Below are 24,072 nucleotides of genomic sequence, written 5' to 3' on the forward strand. Positions count from 1 at the left end.
CAATGTCCTACTCCCACAGCCCATTATTCTCCATCACCGCATCCTGTTTTGTTTCTTCATAACACTTGCCATTGTCTGTAATTACTTTTCCTCTGTGTTTGCTGGGTTTATTTTCTCTCCCCCTCATCAAAGAGAGTATAAATTCCATGAGAGAAGCAGTTTGATTTGTCCTGCGTGTCCCTGTATATCTAATCCTATAATATTACTTGAATGAATGAATGAATGAATGAATGAGTAAATGAATATGTTACATATAAGGTGCTATCCCTAGATATATCCCTAGATACGGCTAACTGTTGACTGTGTTAGGAAGAATTATTTATATAAGACAAACTCTGCAGCAAGACTCCCCAGGAAGATTACTGATGTCTACAGTTCCAACACATTCCTCACCAATCAATATTAAAGACAACATTAATATGAATACAGAACTAGACCCAATCAGATTGTACGATGGTGCTTTAGTAACCTAGAAAACTTGGTAGATTAAAAGTGAGGGAGAGCTGCTTTCCTAGTCTCAGGGGAAGAGAAGAACAACTTCATCTCACCATGACTAACAGGAGTCAGTCTCTTTTTCTGGATAACGCTGCTGCCAGCAGTTTTAGAGAAGTACATCTAATATTTATGCCAAAATAACTCTTGTAACTGGAGTTGCGAAAAAGAAAAGCAGTGAGGGAGGGGGTGCATGTTTGAGAGACGGGAATGGATAAATGCTTCTGGCCAGAGAAAACCAACCCTAGGGAGTCTTTGTGCATCTACACATAAACATTCAACTCACACTGTGACTTCTGCCTGCAGGTAAACGTCCTTTGGAATATGCTACTTACCCTGAGATTGTCAACAAATCTGAATCTGTTTTAAAAACACATGGTTTTGCTTTCTTTTAAATAACTGTCTGTGGGGCTTCAAACCATGGCTTATGAGACATTCCATTTTAATTCTTTGAAGGTGAGCACCAGGACCATGTCATGTGTTCATTCTCTGGCTCTACCTGAATCCACTGATGTGCTGGCTGTGCAGCAGAAACTGCGCCTTGCTTTCAAGGGAATGTCATTGAAAGGAATATTGGACAGCAAAAATGTAAGATCTCCTTGAAGGAAAAAGATGTCATAACAGAATGACTTTCTCCTTTTCCTAATTTTTAATGCCAAGAACAGCTTGTACTCATTTTGTGTGAGGTCAACAAAGGGGATTAGCTAGTACAATGCTTCTCTGCTTAAAAAAAAATGTTAAGTTTTCCTTTGGGTAAAGCTATATATATTTCCTTCTTTCTTCCTCAGTTTGCATTCAGGTAAGCATTTGCGGATTATTTCATAAACATCATTTTTTCTTCAAAGAGATTTAGTCAAAAATTAAGATTAAAAATTAAATTATTATTATTTTTTGAGTCAGAATCTTGCTCTGTCACCCAGGCTGGAGTACAGTGGCACAATCTCGGCTCACACAACCTCCATCTCATGGGTTTAAGCAATTCTCCTGCCTCAGCCTCCTGGGTAGCTGGGATTACAGGTGGTTGCCACCATGCCTGGCTAATTTTTGTATTTTTAGTAGAGATCATTTCCCCATATTGTATTTTTGTATTTAAATAATATTAATTTTGTATTTTTAGTAGAGATGGTTTCCCCATATTGACCAGGCTGACCTCAAACTCCTGACCTCAAGTGATCTGCCCACCTTGGCCTCCCAAAGTGCTGGGATTACAGGCATGAATCACCATGCCCACCCCTAAAAATTAAATTAATTAAAAAGCAATCAGGTATTCTGTTTTCAATTCTCAGTTCTAATTCTCTGAAGCTATAATCTTTTCTCCAAATCAGTGCAATACAGATTCAGAGAGTTAAAAAGAATATTTCATTTCATTAAAAAATTTAAAGGAAAACACTGAGAAAAGATTTGTAACCAATATGAAAAACTATTAATATCTTTATTATATGAAGTGGAAGTTCAAATGGATAAGGTAAAACATTATGTACCAAAGAAATAAATGAGTACAAGACACAAAAGAGATATTTTTAAAAGGGAAATACAGCTGGAAAACTCTCCCGCTTTGCCAGCAATCTTAACAGAGCACATTAATATATGTTTGTGTCTAGTCTATACAATTATAAACAAAAGTAAATACTCAAATTTACTTCTCTAATTAAAAACCACTGAGGCATCCTTTGTTCAAACAAAGTATTATTGAGGTGCTCAGGAAATTGGGTTTAATTCATGATATTTGAAAGGGTGGGCCTTGGAAATTGGCCTGCTTTTACTCTGACTCACCATGTTTCAGGAACTTTTGAGGGAGCTTAAAAGAGCTTCTAATTTTCCAAGAAGCACAACTGGAAAACCACTATTTTTAATAACACCCAGTACTGACAGACACTGTGCAACAGGCATACTCCTACAATGTGCATGAGATTCTAAATCACTTCAACCACTGTGAAGAGCAATTTAGAAATATTTTCTAAAAATCGCAGAAGCATCCATATACTTTGGCTATTTACATTCACTTCTGAAAACCTAAATTAGCTCAATTGCATGAAGACACTAAATGCAGCATTATTTAAGTTGGTAAATTTTAGAAATAAGTAAATCCATGTATTCAACCATTCGATAAATATTTACTGATCAATGACATTACACAAACTAATGTCACCATTAATGGCTGACAGGAAACAGGAATGGTGGAGCATGTGGTTTAGAAAACAGATGAGCTTCACTAGGTAGCACCTACTGTATTCTGTACTAAAGTCATGAAATCTCATCTGAAGGTGACCTTAATCTTACTGGAGGGCATTAATTCCCTAAATTAACCTACTCCAGATATCACATTACCAAAAAGTACAACGAAAACTAGAAGAGAAAATATGTGAGGGTATGGCATTCTAAGTGTATTACTGGGGTTCTTTAGGTTAAGACTACATCCCTTTTCTGAAGTAAGGTCTCCTTGAAGAGAAAAAAATTCAAAAAATGTAAAACAATTATCTGAAACTCTTTGTCTTGGCTGTGAATCTATGGAATCTATAGTTATTTGAAGCACTCCAGACAAAAAATGAGTAAGAATGGCTTCTGCCACACGGAGGTGGGTCAGAAGCTCGACTGGAGGTTTCTCCTTGGTAAACTCCAAGCTCAAAATAAATCAAAGCAATTTGTACATCAGATTATCCAATTTCACATTTTTTTGTGTGTCCATCTTCCCTATGTAATCTCGTATCTTTAAAAAGTCTTATTTAAATGCCTCCAACCTAGTGTCAGCTGTGCTCTGGGTAATTGAAAAATTACATGTCCAGATTTTAGCCAAAGAGAAGAAGAGAAGATATCCCAGCACACCATTCATGCCTTAAGTAGGTGTGATGATGGCAGAGGTGATAAGTGAGAGATCCTCTAGTCTAGGAAAGGTGGGTCTCAAAGACCAAGGTTCTGTTGCCCCACCCCACGCAGGGCAATATCCTACTCTACTGTCATTCTTGAAGGGGCCGATGCGGATTTTATTTGTAAAATAATCAGATAACTAAAGATGAATTATTTATAATAATAAATAATAAAATAATATAATTAAAGAATTAAATAAATTTGATTAAAGAAAGTCACTTCTTTATAGTCTCAAGAATGTTTAGAAAATCATAAAGTTAAAGAAGAAGCATTTAGAGATATAAATGAAACCAGGAAACAGAAAATAACTTCTGAGGGCAAAAAAAAATGAACCGATAAAGATAAACTTCAGGCTATTGCAACTGTCTCTGCTTCTCTATTTTTCAGATGGTGGCAGTTGATCAAAAGAATGTGGAAATGACTTCTTCGGGTAAGGAGACAAGTGCAAATCAAAGCAATATGAGGTGTTTTTTTTTTTTTTAAATTTAAAGTAAAACAAAAAAAAAGTCCTAATATAATCACTTACTCAAAAGAAAAAATAGAAAATAAATTATAATCAGTGTCAGTGGTCAGTAGTTATTTTTTTAAAGAACAGCATTTTAAAAGATTATTTTAACCTTAGAATAATTGCTTTCTGTAAACATAGCATGAATCTAATTTCATAATCTGCTGCGTGTTATGTTTATAGAAATTTTAATTAGTCTAAACACAAAGTCTTTGGGTCTGTCCTATCTTGCTACAGTAAAAAGCACATTAGTACATTCTTGGATAGCTGTCTGTTTATTTTCTTTCACTTGTCTTATTTTATCTTGGGGTATTGCATGCATCTTTGTAAGTCAGCTAAACTATGTTCTGAAAGAAGGTGAGAGACAGGACTAGCTGTATTTCCTAGGCTAACTAAGAATTCCTAAGCCTAGCTGGGGAAGGTGACTGCACCCACCTTTAAACACCGGGCTTGTAACTCAGCTCACACCTGAACAAGCAAGTAGTAAAGAGAGCTCACTAAAATACCAATTAGGCTAAAAGCAGGTGGTAAAGAAATAGTCAATCATCTATTGCCTGAGAGCACAGAGGGAGGGACAAAGATCTGGATAAAATCCCAGGCATTCGAGCTGGCAGTGGCAACCTGCTTTGGGTCCCCTCTTGTATGGGAGCTCTGTTTCACTCTATTAAATCTTGCAACTGCACACTCTTCTGGTCCGCGTTTATTCCGACTCAAACTGAGTTTTCGCTCACCATCCACCACTGGTGGTTGCCGCAGTGGCAGACTCGCTGCTGACTTCTACCCCTCTGGATCCCGCAGGGTGTCTGCTGTGCTTCTAATCTAGCAAGGTGCCCATTGCTGCTCCCCATGGGGCTAGAGGCTCACCATTGTTTCTGCGCTGCTAAGTGCCGGGGTTCGTCCTAATTGAGCTGAACACTAGTCGCTGGGTTCCAGGGTTCTCTTCCATGACCCATGGCTTCTAATAGAGCTATGACACCGACTGCATGGCCCAGAGTTCCATTCCTTGGAATCTGTGAGGCCAAGAACCCCAGGTGAGAGAACACAAGGCTTGCCACCATCTTGGGAGCAGCCTGCCACCATCTTGGGAGCTCTAAGAACAAAGACCCACCAGTAACAAAGGTAGAGTATAAACAAAGAAATAAAAATAACTTTTTCTATCTTAATACTTATTCTTTCTGACATATTTTTTTCTGATAATGATTACACCTACCGTAGATTGTTTGCAAAGGTAGCGACAAAGTTCTCCAATATACTGAAACACAGTCACATCATACTTCTTGCAGTCATTCCAAAACTGGCTTGCTGAGAATTTCTTCTTTAACACACAAGTGGCACCTATAAGAAAAGACAAAAACAGGCACTAGGGAAAAAAATTCAAGGGCAGAATGAACATAAAACATAAATTATGTTTTTCTGTCTAGAATATGTTTGCTCATTTTAAAACTTTAATAACTCATCGTCAGTAATTTGTATCAAACTCATTTGGAAACACTGATTTTATTGTCCAAAAACTCTGTTAAAAATATTGTAATTCTATATTTTTTAATTCTATTTTTTATTCTATATTTTTGTAATTCTATATGCTTTTTGCAATACACAGGACAAAAGCAACAGTCAAAATAAGTAAAAGAGTTAAAGTATTAGAGCATCGCTATTGATAAGAGTCATCCTTCTTCATAGAAGCCAAGAATATTCATTTACTTTTGAATTTGAATGTATACATATTATTCATTTTTAAAACTTTAAAGCAGTCTCAACATATCTTGCAGTCAACTGTTAGTAAGGTTGAATTGGCAAGATAGTACTAACAAAACAGTTCTTAAATGACTGCAGAACCTAGTTTTCACAACAATGTATGTCCAGTGAAGATTTTAATGTCTTGACCTTCATCTTTATTTATGGTGGATATTGATAATATTCTAAATATTCTATTCTAAAAATTACAGCATTTTAGACAAATACAAGTAGCAAATGATCTCCACTGTTTGTATATTATGTGACGTCTAGAAACTGACACATAATCTTGCATGTTTATGAATGGAATCTACTGAGTCACGAGCTCTACCAACTAATTTATTGAGTGTCTATGGCAGATTGTTTGCAAAGATGGCCTCAGCAATTTCTTCAAGGCTCTTACTTTTGCAATGTAAATTTGCTCCTTCTCCCTTCAAGAGGTGGCTTCTATTTCTCCTGGAATCTTGAATCTAGGCTGGCCCATGACTTGCTCTGATCAATGGAATGAAGGTGAAATAACCTATGTGACTTTCCAGAGTAGGCCTTAAGTATGCAGCTTCCATACTCCCTCCCTTGGAACATTTCTACACCATTTGAGGAATCTGGGGCTAGATTGTTTGAGGGTGAGTGACCACGAGGAGGGAGAAGCCCAGCCAATAGCCAGCTCCAGCTACATGGCCAAATCCTCAGAAAACTGTTCTTTTCACCTCAGGAAAACACTGAATATGCCATAAAATTGTGTGGTTTTTTAAAATAAATATTGTTATAATAAAATAATATGCATATAATCACTCTAAATTCTACCAATAAAGCTTCAAGTGTTAATAAACACTTGTTCTAATTATTAGGCATTTTGAAAACTTACCAAAAAGAAAATAAAGCCTTACCCAACTCAACACATCCAGAAATTCCCAGGATAGCTGCTGAACTATGATACAGAGGAAGGGTTATATAAACAATGTCATCAGCAGTACAACCAAAAGCCCACAGGACAGCAGAACCCCTTAAAACCTGCAGCTGACTAATCACAGCTGCTTTTGGTAGACCTGGAAGAAAAGAAAAGAACGGGAAACATATATACACACATACATACATATACCTATGCATACATATTCATATAACTAGAAAGGAAGTAATAGAAAGGAAGATGATGCTGATAACAACTACACTAGCAATTGACACAAAATATATCATAGTCTATCTGCTTTGTAAAAGAGGCCATTCTGACTTTAGCAACGCTCCTTTGACAGGTTGCTAAGTAGGACTGTATCTCAAACACTATGTAATTTTATAGTTGGCCTTTCTGTATAGATCTAAGATTCTAGAAATTAATTACAGTGGTAGTACACATTTGGTTTCAGTAGCTATCTGATAAAGAGTATTTGGGAGGTAAGTTTTTGTGAGTCCTCATGTGTCTGAATATGTATTTTTTTTCCACCCATACACTTGAATGGCTGCTTGTAAAGAATTCTAGGTAAGAAATTATTTTTATGCAGGACTTTGAAGGCATTGCTCTATAATCTTCTGACTTCCATTATATATGTTGAGCAATTATCAGTCTTTCTGACTTCTTATGCTTTGGATGCAACATGGTATTTCTAGTATTTCATTTTTGGAATCTTCTATTAGTTTTCAGTAGTCTATAATATCATGATGACTTGTACTGGGACCAGTCTCATCTATCCATTTCGCTGGGAAATTTGTAGACCTTTTCAGTCTGACAACTCAGGTCTTACAGTTCTAGATATTTTTGAATTTGAAAAAAAAAAAATTCACATCCCCTTCTTCTAGTTCCTTCATTATTTCTGTTTTTTTTTTTTCCCCCATTGCTTTTTTTGGTTACATTTATTTGTGTGTGCATCCTTTCATCTTTAGAACTCTTGATTTTTTAAAAAATAGCCCTCCTGGACAGAATCACTAATTTCCTAATCTTGTCTATCCTATTTTTCTACTCTTACCTTTTGCTTCACTTTTTGAGAGATTTATTTTCCAACACTTGTGTTCTCTGAATATTCCTCTTTTTGTAGTATGTTATTTTTATATTATTGACCCTTTTTGTCCCCATCTTTCAGAATATTAGCAATAACAATTTTTTGAAAATTTCTCCTCTCTATCTTGTCAGTTTTCTCCAACATCCTTTTTATCTTTGGTTTGTATTGGTCTCAATCTAATCTAGAATATATTCAGGAGGATTTTTTCAAATATCTGGAGACTATTGACTATCAGTTTATGTTTAAAAGTGCAGACACAAAAACACAAAATAAACAAGCAAAACATTAACTAGAATCTCTGTGCCTGAAGAACACATATTTACTAGTTGGTTTCACTGTCCAGAACATTCTGTTGGGGGAATCCATCATGATCAGTGTCTTTCAATTTTTACACATGGGCTATTCAGATTCCTCAGACAAGAATCTTAATGATTAAAACAGTCAAGTGTTAAAAGAAGTTACATATATTAAAGAGAACTTATATATATATGTATACACATATACATATACACATATTTACAGAGAGGGAGATGTTCTCTTATATCCCCTACTTTTTAAACCCCTGTTCTTCCTGGTATTTTCAGAAGTTCATCTTTTCCAGAGAATACACCTCAGGACTTCTATCAGGGTGGAAGAAGCAATCCAGGACTACAGTTCCTTCTTAAACAAACTTCCCATAAAATTTCCACATTTATTTTCTGCTCTTTGAGGTACCTGGTACCCAACTTCTGAGCCTTTCTGGGGTTTGGTGGGGGCAAATGAGTTTTCTTCAAGGCTTTACCATAAGCTTCAGCTTCTTGGGTCTGCAGTATCTACCACCACACTCAGTCATCATCTCCTTTTCTAAAATTTTGTAGCTGTCATCTCTAGTTCCATTCTTTTTGTCCTAAGGGACTGTGTATCTGCTCAATCTGCGAACTTCTAGACCTGTAATTATTCAGTAGATCTGTTTAGGTAGCCTGAAGAATCTCAGAAAGAAGCTCCCTGAGTCTGGACAGAGTAGCCACACACATATTAGCAGTTTTCAGTTCATTTATCAAAGCTGTTCTAATCATAGTAAAAAAAAAATAAAAAAAAAATACATCCTATTCTCCAGTCTAAAAGGGATTACAATTAGGAACTGAATAGATTTTTAAAATGTAAGAAAAATTTTACTATGCAATAGTTGCTTACAACCTATGCACAAGAAATAAGTAACAGAATACTCTTAATATGTCTAAGTCAAATCACCAATCATCTTCAAACTAATAATGAAAGCCTATTTAGGCTACCATTAATACCACTCAGTTTTTCCTAGAAATCAATTAAGTTTAACATATCTTTTGAATTCTCTTTCTCTTCTTTCTTAAGACTGAGTCTCACTCTGTTGCCCAGGCTGGAGTGCAGTGGTGCAATCGGCTCACTATAATCCCGAACTTCTGGGATAGAATGATTATCCTGCCTTAGCCTCCTGAGTAGCTGGTATTACAGGTGCATGCCACCACACCTGGCTACTTTTTTTTTTTTTTTAGATATGGGGTCTCACTATGTTGCCCAGGCTGGCCTCAAACACTTGGTCTCAAGTAATCCTCCTGCCTTGGCCCCCAAAATATGTGATTATAGGTGTGAGTCACTGTGCCAGGCCCTTCTTTTGAATTCTCAGGCAGTTTTATTATTCTTTGTTATTGCTGCTGTTTACATAAAATAAAGTTTATTTACTTGATTTTATGCTGTATCTTTGTCCAAACTTGCAATGCCTTCAAGATTTCTTGTTTGTCATATAATTCAATTACCCTAACCAAAATCAGGAGAGTCAGCGACAGGTGCCTAAATTGCAGGTATACCTGGATTATGCTTAGGATTTAATAATTTACACAGGAATATAGAGAACTGTTTTCAAGTACATTAAAACACTTTTTAAATCCAAAAGAATCAGTAGAAACTATTTAAACTAATTTCTTCATTTTAGATATCACAAATTTAAGGATCAGAGAAGCTAACAAAGATCTTGCCTGAAAAGTCAAGTATCATACACTGAGCAATGAGACTGGATCAGGGTGTTTGGACACTCCCGTGCCCTTTGTACTACCAAACTTTAAGAAAATATTGTCAAATGGGACAAACGCCAAACGAACAAGATGACTTTTCAAGTATAAGTTAAAATAATTAACTTTCCATTCAAGTTGGAAAGTTCTAGCATCTGAGATCCTTACATCTTCTTGCAAGCATGCGTTCTCAGATGGTTGGTCACTACCTATGGTAGAAATTTGCCCAACACCATTGCTTTGCAAATTTGTCGCATTCATTTTAGCCTTCAGAATAATTGGATCATACCTGTTGTTCCAGAGGTAAAAATGTAAAGACAAGTAGACTTGAGGAGTGAGACAACATGGCGGCTGCGTGGCACAGGCTCATCAGATGAGGTGCTCAGTTTTTCTTTGAGTGAAATTATGCCTTGTGGAACTGAATCTTTCATCCCCCAAACACTGATATTTTCTGAGAGGCTTGGAAGGATTTCTTCTACAGTTCCAAGCAAATCTAAAAGCCAAAGGGTTGGGAAGAGGTAAGCAAACCTTAAATCTCAAACCATTCACTTTGGAGTTGCTTTTGTGTATTGAAACAGGGATCAAATGTAAATAAAATGCTGATTTCTTTCTCATGTTGGACAAGTAATATCACAGCCATTTTATGGTTCTGTTTCAACAGGACCACCTGAAAGGGAAATTTAGTTATCGCCTGACAGACCAATGCAAGCAGTCCAATTCAGACTGAATTTAAGAGACTCTATTATTCAAATTATGGGTTTTCCCCTGCCAATTTTTAAATAAAACTATTTAAAACTCTGTCTGAATCTAAATTCAGGATACTGCACTGAACATTTTCCTTGAAGTACAACTCGGTAGCTAGTTATTCCAAAAAGCTGTCTGTAGGTTACTCTTCAGTTTCACTGTAATGCAAAACATTTGGGAGAATCCCCTGACTGCTCTGAAACAAGATCATTGTGGTTTAGAAATCATTCCAAAGCCAAAAGTTAAGTGAGTGGGTACTCCAAAATGGGGGAGGGTGGGAGAGAGAGGCGAAGATTGAGAAATCACCTACTGGGTACAATGTTTACAATTCAGACTTTGGATCTGAATTGTACCTGCCACCACACCTTGCTAATTTTTGTATTTTTAGTAGAGATGGGGTTTTCACCATGTTGGCCAGGCTGGTCTCGAGCTCCTGACCTCAGGTGATCCATCCACCTTGGCCTCCCAAAGTGCTGGGACTATAGACATGAGCCACTGCGCCCAGCCCGACAGCTGGATTTTCTATGACCTTTAACAAAGTCTACATTGTAGGCTTAATTTCTGTTTTCAAAGAAGCATGTTCATTCAGAACTTACATATTTTTTTCCTCCCACATGCAGTGTACTTTATTACGTGGGGTTGCAAGTACAAAAATGTTAATTATAATCCCTGCGTAAAATCCTTTAGCATTTATTTTACAAATTGATTTCTTGTTTCTTCATCAACATTAGATCTTATTCACATTTTTGAGACTGCAAAATATATGGGTAAAAATTTTATATATCCCTCTAATATGCCATTAGTATGAATTATATTATTTATGCTGCACTAAAAACTATATTATTCTACATAAAACAAGCTAATACTTTCAAAGATATGGGATGGGAATTGATTGATTATAGCTGTTAATGCATTGGTAAGCATTTCAACTTTAAACTTTTAGGCACTAATAAACCTAATATGAAATTGAGCTACAAATGGTTAACTTTAGCTTTCCATACTGCAAAGCAACATTAGAATTCAAAGTGAAATTACAGATCTTGCCACATGCTTATAGTTACCACCCTATTGTGTAGAGCAGTTCAACAGGCTTGTCACATAATGCATGAGTAGCTATGGTTTCTAAGAAAATTGATGCTTAAATAAACAATGTCTTCAAGCAATTCATATTGAGCTATAGATATTAATACTTCATATAAGGTCCAAAAATTCAGTTTATCATGACTAATATGCCAGCTATTTATACAAATATTAGTTTATTAATAATCATACTAACTCTAGGAAGTATGTTTTATCTTCATTTTAAGGAGACTGAACATAAGGAATTTGAAGGCAATTGAACATTAGAAAAAACTGACTGACCTGCGTAAGTTAATACATGATAGAGTTTGTGTTTTCATTCAAATATACTAGACTTCGAAATCTATCCTGTTAACTTTAAGACCTATACTACTACACTGCCATTCATTACATGTATTTTTAAAATCAGTTATCTAAACATGATTTATTAAATAATTCTTCTCTTTTCCATTGGTAACTCAGGCTGTTCCACTCAATTCTCTGTCTAGTTTTGTGATATTATACTTTTTAGTAAGTATAGCTTTAAAATATCTTTATAGAGCTGGTAGTATTAGTAATTTCTCCTTAAACATTATTTCAAAAAATTATTTCCCTATTTCACCCATTTTTCAACACAAAGCTTGCAATTAGGTTGTCAAAAACCCATTGTTCTGATACAGTTTAGAAGTTAAGCTATTTGACTTGTTTTTCCTGTTAGTGGATATTATATGTGCTTTAACAACAATACTCAAAGAACGCTGGAGAAAATGGCTTATTTGACTTAGTTTTCAAACTGTATCATTTGTGAAGTTAAAAATAATTTTAGATTTCTTTTGCTATATCGTATCTTTCCTCGATATAAAATAAAAACTAATAATAGTGTTAGAAAAATATATCAAAATACATATTTGGACAGCTTGCAATACACTGCTGTTGAAATCATCATCTGAAAGTCATGTTAACCTGATTAAATAATTTTATTTGAACACAAGCTGATTAAACTTCTATTCCTCTTGGATTTTTCATATGTTGCTTGCCAAGACAATTTAAAGATTTGTGAATCAAATTGCTTATGCATCAATCATGTTATATTCAGTTCTGACAAATATAAATTATTTTTCCTTAAAAATATAAGGATTCAACATGAAGTGTTGGCTATATTATTTGTTTATGGGAGCAGGAATTGGAACCTGTGAGAAGGGAGTGAAGAATAAGAAAATTTAACACCTGGAATACAGGAAAACTGCACAAGAATGGGTTCCAACTTACACTGTGGATCCCACCAGCTTAAAAACAAAAACATATAGTTTCAGGAAAACACTGGAATTCTGGATTGATTCCCTAGAGTATAGGATTTTCAGCCAGAGAAACTGGATTCAAACGCCACTTCTGACACTTGCTAGTTGTGTGACCTTGGACAAGTCACTTCATTTATCTGAGTCTCCCTCTCCTCTTTTGAAAAGTGACTCCATACAACTTATACAGTTGCTGAGATAACTAAATGGACTATATAAACCATTCATTATGGTGCCTGACCCAGAATCAGTCCTCCTTAAATGGTGTCTGCAGAGGTTGTTGTTATTACTACTACTGTTGGTTGTGATGATGATGACATACAATGAGCTCAAGCTCATTAAATAGAAAGTTGAAGGCTGAAAAGAGGAGATCACAGACCCTGGAAGGGAGAGAAACAGATTGGGAATCCAGGTCCTTACATGGGAGAAGTGCTTCTAGTGATTCTGGCGTGTTTTGTTTCCAAGTCAGACCATACCCTTCCTTTTCCTACCCAAATGGGTATAACCAGGCAGGGTGAGTTGGGGCTCACTTAACATAGCAAAGTTCTCAAGGAATGAGATATAAAATTGATGAATAACAGAAGCACAAATCTTTCTATTGCAATCACATATTTTTCCCTGGCATGATTTAACTGGCCTGAATATATGCACACAAGTTTCTAAGTGGGTTTATGTGTTTTCAGTCTCAGTTGTTCCCACATTTTTGAGGGGAGCAGATGGAATATTATTATAACATAATTTATACATATTATTATAACCAAAATTACACAAAAAAAGAAAAAGTCAAACACTTCATTTGATGTTATTTTGAACACATCACCTGTTGCCAATGAATAATTATTACTGAAATGGCACAAGAAGGCATGTTGCATCTGGCTTGCTATTTTTCAGTAAGAAAGTGGTGAAATTAGAAGAGCAAATGCAGATGAAAGCAATCTACAGACAGAATCATTAGTAAGTAAATGATATATATATATTTAATATATATTATATATAATATATAAAAATACATATATATATATTTAAAAGGCAGTGAATACTAAGGTAGTATTTCTGCAAGACTCGGACCCCATCAGGGCTATTTCCCTCATGACCTCTTAGTTATTAACAGTAGAAGAACCCTCTTCTTTTTGGCCAGAGAAGAGCTAGTGACCTCACTCCAAACTTGTATCTGAGTGCATTCCAACCTTGGCCACTGAGGGTTGGGAAGTAGTTATGGATGTACTGCTACTGGAGAGGACAAGAAAGATGTTTAAAGTCAACTCAATAGGGTTGTGTAACACACTACGTGGGTTTCCCTCCATACAACAAATCTCAAATGAAGAGACCTGGGCAAAAGTGACTCCTCACTATGGGTGGCTGTCTCTGCCATTACGTAGTTAAAAATGATGATTGCATCCATTTGTTGAATATACTTTATGATTCTGGTATTCTGTTGGGTTCTTTACATTTAATTCACACAAGACCCAATGATAATCATTGATCAAACCTATGTGATATAGCCTACTACACACCTAGGCTGTACGATATAGCCTACTGCTATAGGGGTCTGTCTGGCTTACCTCTGTCTGAACCACATGATTCATCTTTCTACCTCAATATACTCTCTGTGGGGATATAATGATTTAATAGTACACCATCAGAAACGTCCAATGACAATCCAAGAAATCTGAAATTTAATGTGCTAAAAACAATATGTTTATATTGTTTACCAATGAGATTCCAGATGCCAACAATACAGTATTTTAAGTATAAAAGTGACTATGATCTAAGCTACATCTTATTACAAAGTCTGTTAATTAATCAAAATAGAATTTTTCCATCTTTGGAAAACATATATCTCATTTATGTTTGAAGGTATGCCAGAAAGAATGGTTGACTTCTCCAGCAACCTACTTACTGAGCCAATCAACTAAATAGTCTTGGCTTAAAACTTCAGTATCCCAAAGTGGCTTTTTAAAATACAAAAACTGATTGTTGGTATTAAAAACAAAAATAAGGAAACAATGCGATTAGTTATTGGCAAGCAAAGTAAAAGCTGGCACAAGTAAAATTTCAAAATTAATTGGTTCTACTTAAACAACAATTCAGTCAACAGAAAAGTCTGAATGCTCTATTTTGAGGAATAACCAGTCCTATGTACTTTAAGATGAATCTTTCAGGAAACCAGCTTTGGAATGTTTCCATCTTTTCAGGGACACTGTGGCCCTCTTGGTTGGCCCTTGCAAACAGAACTTATGGCTTTATCAATTATTAGCACAACTTGGAGTTTACATTTGCCCCCAGACCCTTTCCTCCTGTAGTAAAAAAAAGATTAAAATCAGTGCTCAACAGTAAGCATTTGTGTTTTTATCGTTCCAAGATAGCTGAATAGGAACAGGACCAGTCTATAGCTCCCAGCATGAGCAATGCAAAAGACAGTTGATTTCTGCATTTCCAGCTGAGGTACTGGGTTCATGTCACTGGGACTTGTTGGACAGTGGGTGTGGCCCACAGAGTGTGAGCCAAAGCAGGGTGGGGCATCGCCTCACCTGGGAAGCACAAGGGGTCAGAGAATTCCCTTTTCCAGCCAAGGGGAGCTGTGACAGATGGTACCTGGAAACTCAGGACACTCCCACCCTAATACTGCGCTTTTCCAACTATCTTAGAAAATGGCACACCAGGAAATTATATCCCGTGCCTGGCTCGGTGGGTCCCACGCCCATGGAGCCTTGCTCACTGCTAGCACAGCAGTCTGAGATTGAACTGCGAGGTGGCAGCAAGGCTGGAGGAGGGGTGTCCGCAACTGCTGAGGCTTCACTAAATAAACAAAGGGGCCGGGAAGCTCAAACTGGGTGGAGCCCACCTCAGCACAACCAGGCCTGCCTGCCTCTGTAGTCTCCACCTCTGGGGGCAGGGCATAGCTGAATAAAAGGCAGCAGACACTTCTGCAGACTTAAACATCCCTGTCTGACAGCTCTGAAGAGAGCAGTGGTTCTCCCAGCCGGGAGTTTAAGATCTGAGAACGGACAGACTGCCTCCTCAAGTATGTCCCTGACCCCCGAGTAGCCTAACTGGAAGACACCTCCCAGTAGGGGCTGACTGACATCTCATACAGCTGTGTGCCCCTCTGAGATGAAGCTTCCAGAGGAAGGATCAGGCAGCAACATTTGCTGTTCTGCAGCCTCTGCTGGTGATACCCAGGCAAACAGGGTCTGGAGTGGACCTCCAGCAAACTCCAACAGACCTGCAGCTAAGAGTCTTGACTGTTAGAAGGAAAACTAACAAACAGAAAGGAATAGCATCAACACTAACAAAAAGGATATCCACACAAAAAATGCCATTTGTAGGTCACCATCATCAAAGAACAAAGGTAGATAAAACCACAAAGATGGGGAGAAACCATAGAAGAAAAGCTGAAAATTCTAAAAATCAGAGCACCTCTTCTCTTTCAAAGGATCATAGCTCCTTGCCAGCAATGGAACAAAACTAGATGGAAAATGAATTTGATGAGTTGACAGAAGCAGGCTTCAGAAGACAGGTAATAACAAACTTCTCTGAGCTAAAGCAGGATGTTCAAACCCATCACAAAGAAGCCAAAAACCATGAAAAAATATTAAACAAATGGCTAACTAGAATGAACAGCGTAGATATGACCTTAAATGACCTGATGGAGCTGAAAACCATGGCACAAGAACTACATGACACATGCATAAGCTTCAGTAGCCAATTCAATCAAGGATTGAAACGATATCAGAAAGGATATCAGTGATTGAAGATCAAATGAATGAAATTAAGCAATAAGAGAAGCTTAGAGAAAAAAAGAGCAAAAAGAAACAAAGTCTCCAAGAAATATGGGACTATGTGAAAACACCAAATCTATGTTTGATTGTTGTATCTGAAAGTGATGGGGAGAATGGAACCAAGTTGGAAAACACTCTTCAGGATATTATCCAGGAGAACTTCCCAACCTAGCAAGGCAGGCCAACATTCAAATTCAGCAAATACAGAGAACTCCACAAAGATACTCCTCGAGAAGAGCAACCCCAAGACACATAATTGTCAGAATCACCAAAGTTGAAATGAAGGAAAAAAAGTTAAGGGCAGCCAGATAGAAAGGTCAAGTTACCCACAAAGGGAAGTCCATCAGACTAACAGCAGATCTTTCAGCACAAACTCTACAAGCCAGAAGAGAGTGGCAGCCAATATTCAACATTCTTAAAGAAAAAGAATTTTCAACCCAGAATTTCATTTCCAGCCAAACTAAGCTTCATAAGTGAAAGAGAAATAAAATCCTTTACAGACAAGCAAATGCTCAGGGATTTTGTCACCACAGGCCTACCTTACAAGAGCTCCTGAAGGAAGACTAAACATGGAAAGGAACAACTGGTACCAGCCACTGCAAAAACACACCAAATTGTAAAGACTATTGATGCTAGGAGGAAACTGCATCAACTAATGAGCAAAATAACCAGCTAAAATCATAATGACAGGATCAAACTCACACATAACAATATTAGCCTTAAATGTAAATGGGCTAAATTCCCCAAGTAAAAGACACAGACTGGCAAATTGGGTAAAGAGTCAAGACCCATCAGTGTGCTGTATTCAGGAGACCCATCTCACCTGCAGAGACACACATAGGCTCAAAATGAAGGGATGGAGGGAGATCTACCAAGCAAATGGAAAACAAAACAAAACAAAAAGCAGGGGATGCAATCCTAGTCTCTGATAAAAAAGACTTTAAAAAAACAAATATCAAAAGAGACAAAGAAGGCCCTTACAAAATGGTAAAGGGATCAATTCAACAAGAAGAGGTAACTATCCTAAATATATATGTACCCAATACAGGAGCACCCAGATTCATAAAGCAAGTCCTTAGAGACCTACAAAGAGACTTAGACTACCACACGATAATAATGGGAGACTTTAACACCCCACTGTCAATATTAGACAGATCAACGCGACAGAAAGTTAACAAGGATATCCAGGACTTAAACTCAGCTCTGCACCAAGCAGACCTAATAGACAGCTACAGAACTCTCCACCCCAAATCAACAGAATATACATTCTTCTCAGCACCACATCACACTTATTCCAAAATTGACCACATAGTTGGAAGTAAAGCACTCCTCAGGAAATGTAAAAGAAAAAAAATTATAACAAACTGTCTCTCAGACCACAGTGTAATCAAATTAGAACTCAGGATTAAGAAACTCACTCAAAACCGCACAACTACATGGAAACTGATCAACCTGCATCTGAATGACTACTGGGTAAATAATGAAATGAAGGCAGAAATAAAGATGTTCTTTGAAACCAATGAGAACAAAGACACAACATACCAGAATCTCTGGGATACATTTAAAGCAGTGTGTGGAGGGAAATTTTTAGCACTAAATGCCCACAGGAGAAAGCAGGAAAGATCTAAAGTCACTACCCTAAGATCACAATTAAAAGAACTAGAGAAGCAAGAGCAAACACATTCAAAAGCTAACAGAAGGCAAGAAATAACTAAGATCAGAGCAGAACAGAAGGAGATAGAGACACAAAAAAAACGCTTCAAAAAATCAGTGAATCCAGGAGACGGTTTTTTGAAAAGATAAAAAAAAAAAAAAAAAAAAAAACCTGATAGACCACTAGCAAGACTAATAAAGAAGAAAACAGAGAAGAATCAAAGAGACGCAATAAAAAAATTATACAGTGGATATCACCACCGATCCCACGGAAATACAAACTACCATCAGAGAATACTATAAACACCTCTATGCAAATAAACTAGAAAATCTAGACAAAATGGATAAATTGCTGGAAACATATATCCTCCCAAGACTAAACCAGGAAGAAGTTGAATCTCTGAATAGAGCTACAACAGCCTCTGAAATTGATGCAATAATTAATAGCCTACCAACCAAAAAAAAAATGCAGGACAAGATGGGTTCACAACCAAATTCTACCAGAGGTACAAAAAGGAGTTGGTACCGTTCCTTCTGAAACTATTCCAATCAATAGAAAAAGATGAAATCCTCCCTAACTCATGAGGTCAGCATCATCCTCATACCAAAGCATGGCAGAGACAAAACAGAAAAAGAGAATTTTAGATCAATATCCCTGATGAACACCGATGCAAAAATCCTCAATAAAATACTGGCAAACCTTATCCAGCAGCACATCAAAAAGCTTATCCAACACAATCAAGTTGGCTTCATCCCTTGGATGTAAGGCTGGTTCAACACATGCAAAACAATAAACTTAATCCATCATATAAACAGAATCAAAGACAAAAAACACATGATTATCTCAATAGATGCAGAAAAGCCTTCAAAAAAATTAAACAGCCCTTCATGCTAAAAACTCTCAATAAATTAGGTATTGCTGGGATGTATCTCAAAATAATAAGAACTATTTATGACAAACCCACATCCAATATCATAGTGAATGGGCAAAAACTAGAAGCATTCCCTTTGAAAACTGGCACAAGACAGGGATGCCCTCTCTCACCACTCCTATTCAACGTAGTGTTGGAAATCCTGGCTAGGGCAATCAGGCAGGAGAAAGAAATAAAGGGTATTCAACTGGAAAAGAGGAAGCCAAATTGTCCCTGTTTGAAGATGACATGATTATATATTTAGAAAACCCCATCATCTCAGCCCAAAATCTCCTTAATCTGATAAGCAACCTAAGCAAAGTCTCAGGATACAAAATCAATGTGCAAAAATCACAAGCATTTCAATACACCAACAGACAGAGAGTCAAATCATGAGTGAACTCTCATTCACAATTGTTTCAAAGAGAATAAAACACCTAGGAATCCAACTAACAAGGGATGTGAAGGACCCCTTCAAGGAGAACCACAAACCACTGCTCAAGAAAAATAAAAGAGGACTCAAACAAATGGAAGAACATTCCATGCTCATGGGTAGGAAGAATCAGTATCATGAAAAGAATCATTATCGTGAAAGGTAATTTATAGATTCAATGCCATCCCATCAAGCTACCAATGACTTTCTTCACAAAATTGGAAAAAACTACTTTAAAATTCACATGGAACCAAAAAAAAGCCCACATTGCCAAGACAATCCTAAGCAAAAAGAACAAAGCTGGAGGCATCACACTACCTGACTTCAAACTATACTACAGGGCTATAGCAACCAAAACAGCAAGATATTGGTACCAAAACAGAGAGATAGACCAATGGAACAAAACAGAGACCTCATACCACACATCTACAACCATCTGATCTTTGAAAAACCTGAAAAAAACAAGAAATGGGGAAAGGATTCCCTATTTAATTAATAGTGCTGGGAAAACTGGCTAGCCATATGTAGAAAGCTGAAACTGGATCTCTTCCTTACACCTTATACAAAAATTAACTCAAGATGGATTAAAGACTTAAACATTAGATCTAAAACCATAAAAACCCTAGAAGAAGACCTAGGCAATACCATTCAGGACATAGGCATGGGCAAGGACTTCAGGACTAAAACACCAAAAGCAATGGCAACAAAAGTCAAAATTGGCAAATGGGATCTAATTAAACTAGAGAGCTTCTGCACAGCAAAAGAAACTACCACTAGAGTGAACAGGCAACCTACAGAATGGGGGAAAATTTTTACAATCTACCCATCTGACAAACGGCTAATACCCAGAATCTACAAAGAACTTAAACAACTTTACAAGAAAAAATTCAAACAACCCCATCAAAAAGTGGGCAAAGGATATGATCAGACACTTCTCAAATAAAGACATGTATGCAACCAACAGGCACAAGAAAAATGCTCATCATCACTGGCCATCAGAGAAATGCAAATCAAAACCATAATGAGACAACCATCTCACACCAGTTAGAATGGCTGAAATGTCAGGAAACAGGTGCTGGAGAGGATGTGGGGAAATAGGAATGCTTTTACACTGTTGGTGGGACTGTAAACTAGTTCAGCCATTGTGGAAGACAGTGTGGTGATTCCTCAAGGATCTAGAACTAGAAATACCATTTGACCCAGCCATCCCATTACTGGGTATATACCCAAAGGATTATAAATCATGCTGCTATAAAGACACATGCACACGTATGTTTATTGTGGCACTGTTCACAATAGCAAAGACTTGGAACCAACCCAAATGTCCATCAATGATAGACTGCATTAAAAAAATGTGGCACATGTACATCACGGAATACTATGTAGCCATAAAAAAGGATGAGTTCATGTCCTTTGTAGGGACATGGATGAAGCTGGAAACCATGATTCGAAGCAAACTATCACAAGGACAGAAAACCAAACACCGCATGTTCTCACTCATAGGTGGGAACTGAACAATGAGAACACTTGAACACAGGGTGGGGAGCATCACACACTGGGGCCTGTCATTGGGTTGGGGGCAGGGGGAGGGATAGCATTAGGAGGAATACCTAATGTAAATGACGAGTTAATGGGTGCAGCACACCAACATGGCACATGTATACATATGTAATAAACCTGCATGTTGTGCACATGTACCCTAGAACTTAAAGTGTAATAATTAATAAATAAATACATAAATATATAAATAAGAAAAAGTAAACATTTTTTACTTTATCAGACCACAAGTTGAACTGAAAAGAACTAGGAAGAGTGATAGCCTTGAAGGACTAACCCATTTTCTGTATACTGCCTAACTCATTTTTGTTTGATATATAAATATTATATGATAAAGGTTATTTGAAAAATTCTATACCTTAGAGATCACCAGTATGTAAATATATTTTTCCATATTCTGTGAGTTTAAAAACTTTATACAAGATATTGGTATGTATCTATTAATCTAAAATACTTAAATATTTTCATTATGGTCCTTGCAATTGATCTTCCTCTTTCTGCACCTTCCTTCCCCATTGAAGAAGAATCTGCATCAACCATTCAGATTACACCAAATAAGTATCATTTTTCATATTTCAATTCTATTTCATTAAGCAACCCATCTTCCTAGGTTCTTTACTAATTAGCCACTAAACCCCAGGCTTTTCTTTACAGTTCAGGGTAAATATGTGTAGCCTAAGATGTCCTAACTCCAAGGAAGGGGGAGGAGGAAGGGTAGAACTTCGTGAAAAAAAGAAAAAAGATGCACGCATGGATCAGAAGAAGAAATAGAAAGGGTCCTAGAGTCTGCCAAGAGCCCACTTTCTGGCTCACAGGTGGGAGCACAGCCTTGCTAGGCAAGTCCTAGCTTGCAGACAGTATAAAATAGGAGCAGACATGAAGAAAGGAATTAATGTACTTTCCATTAAACATATCTCTTCTGCAAATGTAGTCATCGCTGATAATGTACAATTAGAGGTAGGTGGGTGTGTCACAATGAAGTCAGATAACTTTCCTATTCATCATTTTGTCAGAGCTGATAAAATTTAGAACTGACCAAGTTCTCTGTGTGTTCGTGCACTCACTGAAGGTACCAATAGCAGTGAAACTGTCCCTGTCTCAAAATGGTAGAAAGCAGAGATTTCATAAAAGTTTTCTGAAACTGCATGCCTGAAAGGAGGAGATAGGTGTTAAATCAGCATAGAATTGTAAAACTATTTTGTACTCTTAACATGCACACTTCATTCACCCAAAATATTAGTTATGAATTATCCTAAAGAAAAAAAAAAAAAGGTAGGAAAGCAGGTGGGTTGCCATTCTGTATAAGCAGACCACACCCCATACTCTACCTGCGCCCACCACTAGGGCTGTGGGCCCACAGGCGCGGATGCAATTCAGGAGGGAGTTGGAGCGAATGTTGGAGTTGAGAAAGGCCACCACGCAGCCCAGCTTGGCGAGGCCGAACCACACGTGAACGAAGTCCGGCTCATTGCTCATCAGTAGAGCCACGGTGTCCCCCTTTTTCAGAGAGGAATGGTTCAGGAAAACATGGGCCACTCTGCTACTCCTTTTGTCTACATCCTGATAGGTGTAGATGTCTCCCTCATAGATGATGAAAGGTTTCCGAGGTTGTCTTTTGGCATGACTCAAGAATTTATCCAGTACAGTCACCAGTTCCCCTCTCTTTTCGTACTTCTTCAGCCGAATTATAACGAGCACCACCTTCACCAGGAATAAGAAGTCATCCCAAAAGTAAGGGAACAGGAGTTTCTGCACGAAGTGCAGGACGACCATTCCAGCCCCTAGAACTGTTAGCCATGACAGAAGCATGGGGGCCACGGGACCAGAAGGCAGCTCTGATCTCAGCCCCACCAGCGTCCTTCTCTTCCAGGCACAGCTCTCCGCGGGGACCGCTGGTCCTCACTACTCAGGGCTTACACCTGAAGTTCTTGTCAGCTTTTCCGGGGCGGAATGGGGTGGGGAGGAATCCTGAGAAACAGAATCAGAGCTTTGCACTGAAAAGGTCGCCCCAAGTGGTGCTGAAGATTAATCTTGGGTCACTGGGCGGCTGGAGAGCAGGGAGCCTCCGACTCCTGCGAGAAACCAACACAGCCACCCTCAGGGGTCTCGGAATCTACGACCCCAGCGCTGCGCCCTCGCCTCCCAACCGAGACAGCGGCCCGTGCTCTGCGGGTTCTCCAGGACTTTCCAGCCCTCTTCTCTGTGAGGGCTGGGTCAGTCCTCCCTGATTCTGCGACCCTAAACAAACCTCACCACCCTCAGAAGAAGGTACAGGGACAGAAGCTTTTCTCCTCTCAGGTAGTCTTTCCCGTGATCTTGAGTTGGAGGCTGAATTCCAGCCGAGAAAAGCTGGGGTGATGATGACTGCGAAGCGCAGTGATTTAAAGTCTCTACGCACCAGAAACCGCGCAGGGGCTCAGGACCACGCCTCTGCCCGTGGCCGCAGGGCCAGCGAGTTCCAGGACTCCTGAGCGCTGCCCGCGTCCAGCCCCGCCCAACCCCGCCCAGTCCCTCGGATGCAACGGGTCCCCGAGAACTGCTCCTAGGTGACCCACACGCCCACTGGAAGGGGCTGCCCCTACCCCAGCCGCAGCTCGCACTCCGAGTGTCGTTAGGCTGGCCTAGTGTAGCTCTCCTCCGAATCGCGGCAGGAGTGTTGCCCCCCTCCTTCGGCCTCCAGGCTCAGTGCCAACCACTTCCACTGGAGTGCCGCAGCTGGAACTGCCTGGGCCCCTCCGCCAGCTCGTCCCTGGGCGCGCGTCTGGAGAAGTGTGTTGTGCCGACCTGCTCACACCCCAGGGAGGAGGCCCGCGACTGGCGTCTCTGGCGGGGAAGAATGTGACAGTCCCGTGGGGGGAAACCTAGGGATCTGGAAGGCTTGGGGTCACAGGAGAACCAGGGTTGCTAGAATTGGGCCGCGCGGGGGCCCTGGCGAGGCTGGTAAGGTAGAACAGTGTCGCACAAAAGGTCACCCATTGAACCAGTTAATAACTAGAGAATGGAAAGAAAAGAACAAACACCAAAAAA

The 24,072-nt window shown here is 38.4% G+C and overlaps 1 protein-coding gene and 1 long non-coding RNA gene across 2 annotated transcripts in view; one reads left to right on the top strand and one right to left on the bottom strand.

Annotated features, from left to right (window-relative positions):
- Positions 1 to 23,503, bottom strand: part of LOC105467217 (solute carrier family 27 member 6) — a 61,825-nt gene extending 38,322 nt beyond the window's left edge. The window contains exons 1-4 of the mRNA XM_011716703.2: positions 22,374 to 23,503; positions 9,901 to 10,104; positions 6,484 to 6,642; positions 5,073 to 5,197 (exon numbers count right to left, since the gene is read on the bottom strand). Coding sequence (XP_011715005.2) covers positions 5,073 to 5,197; positions 6,484 to 6,642; positions 9,901 to 10,104; positions 22,374 to 22,854 — 969 coding nt within the window. The 5' untranslated portion in view covers positions 22,855 to 23,503. The remainder of the gene's footprint in view (positions 1 to 5,072; positions 5,198 to 6,483; positions 6,643 to 9,900; positions 10,105 to 22,373) is intronic.
- Positions 4,881 to 10,397, top strand: LOC139363777 (uncharacterized). Its single transcript, XR_011624704.1, has 3 exons — positions 4,881 to 4,981; positions 9,913 to 10,129; positions 10,273 to 10,397. It is a non-coding gene; the product is annotated as an uncharacterized lncRNA (long non-coding RNA).
- Positions 23,504 to 24,072: the final 569 nt, after the last annotated feature.

This window comes from Macaca nemestrina, chromosome 6 (genome assembly GCF_043159975.1).
Source record: "Macaca nemestrina isolate mMacNem1 chromosome 6, mMacNem.hap1, whole genome shotgun sequence".
Taxonomy (NCBI): Eukaryota; Metazoa; Chordata; class Mammalia; order Primates; family Cercopithecidae; genus Macaca; species Macaca nemestrina.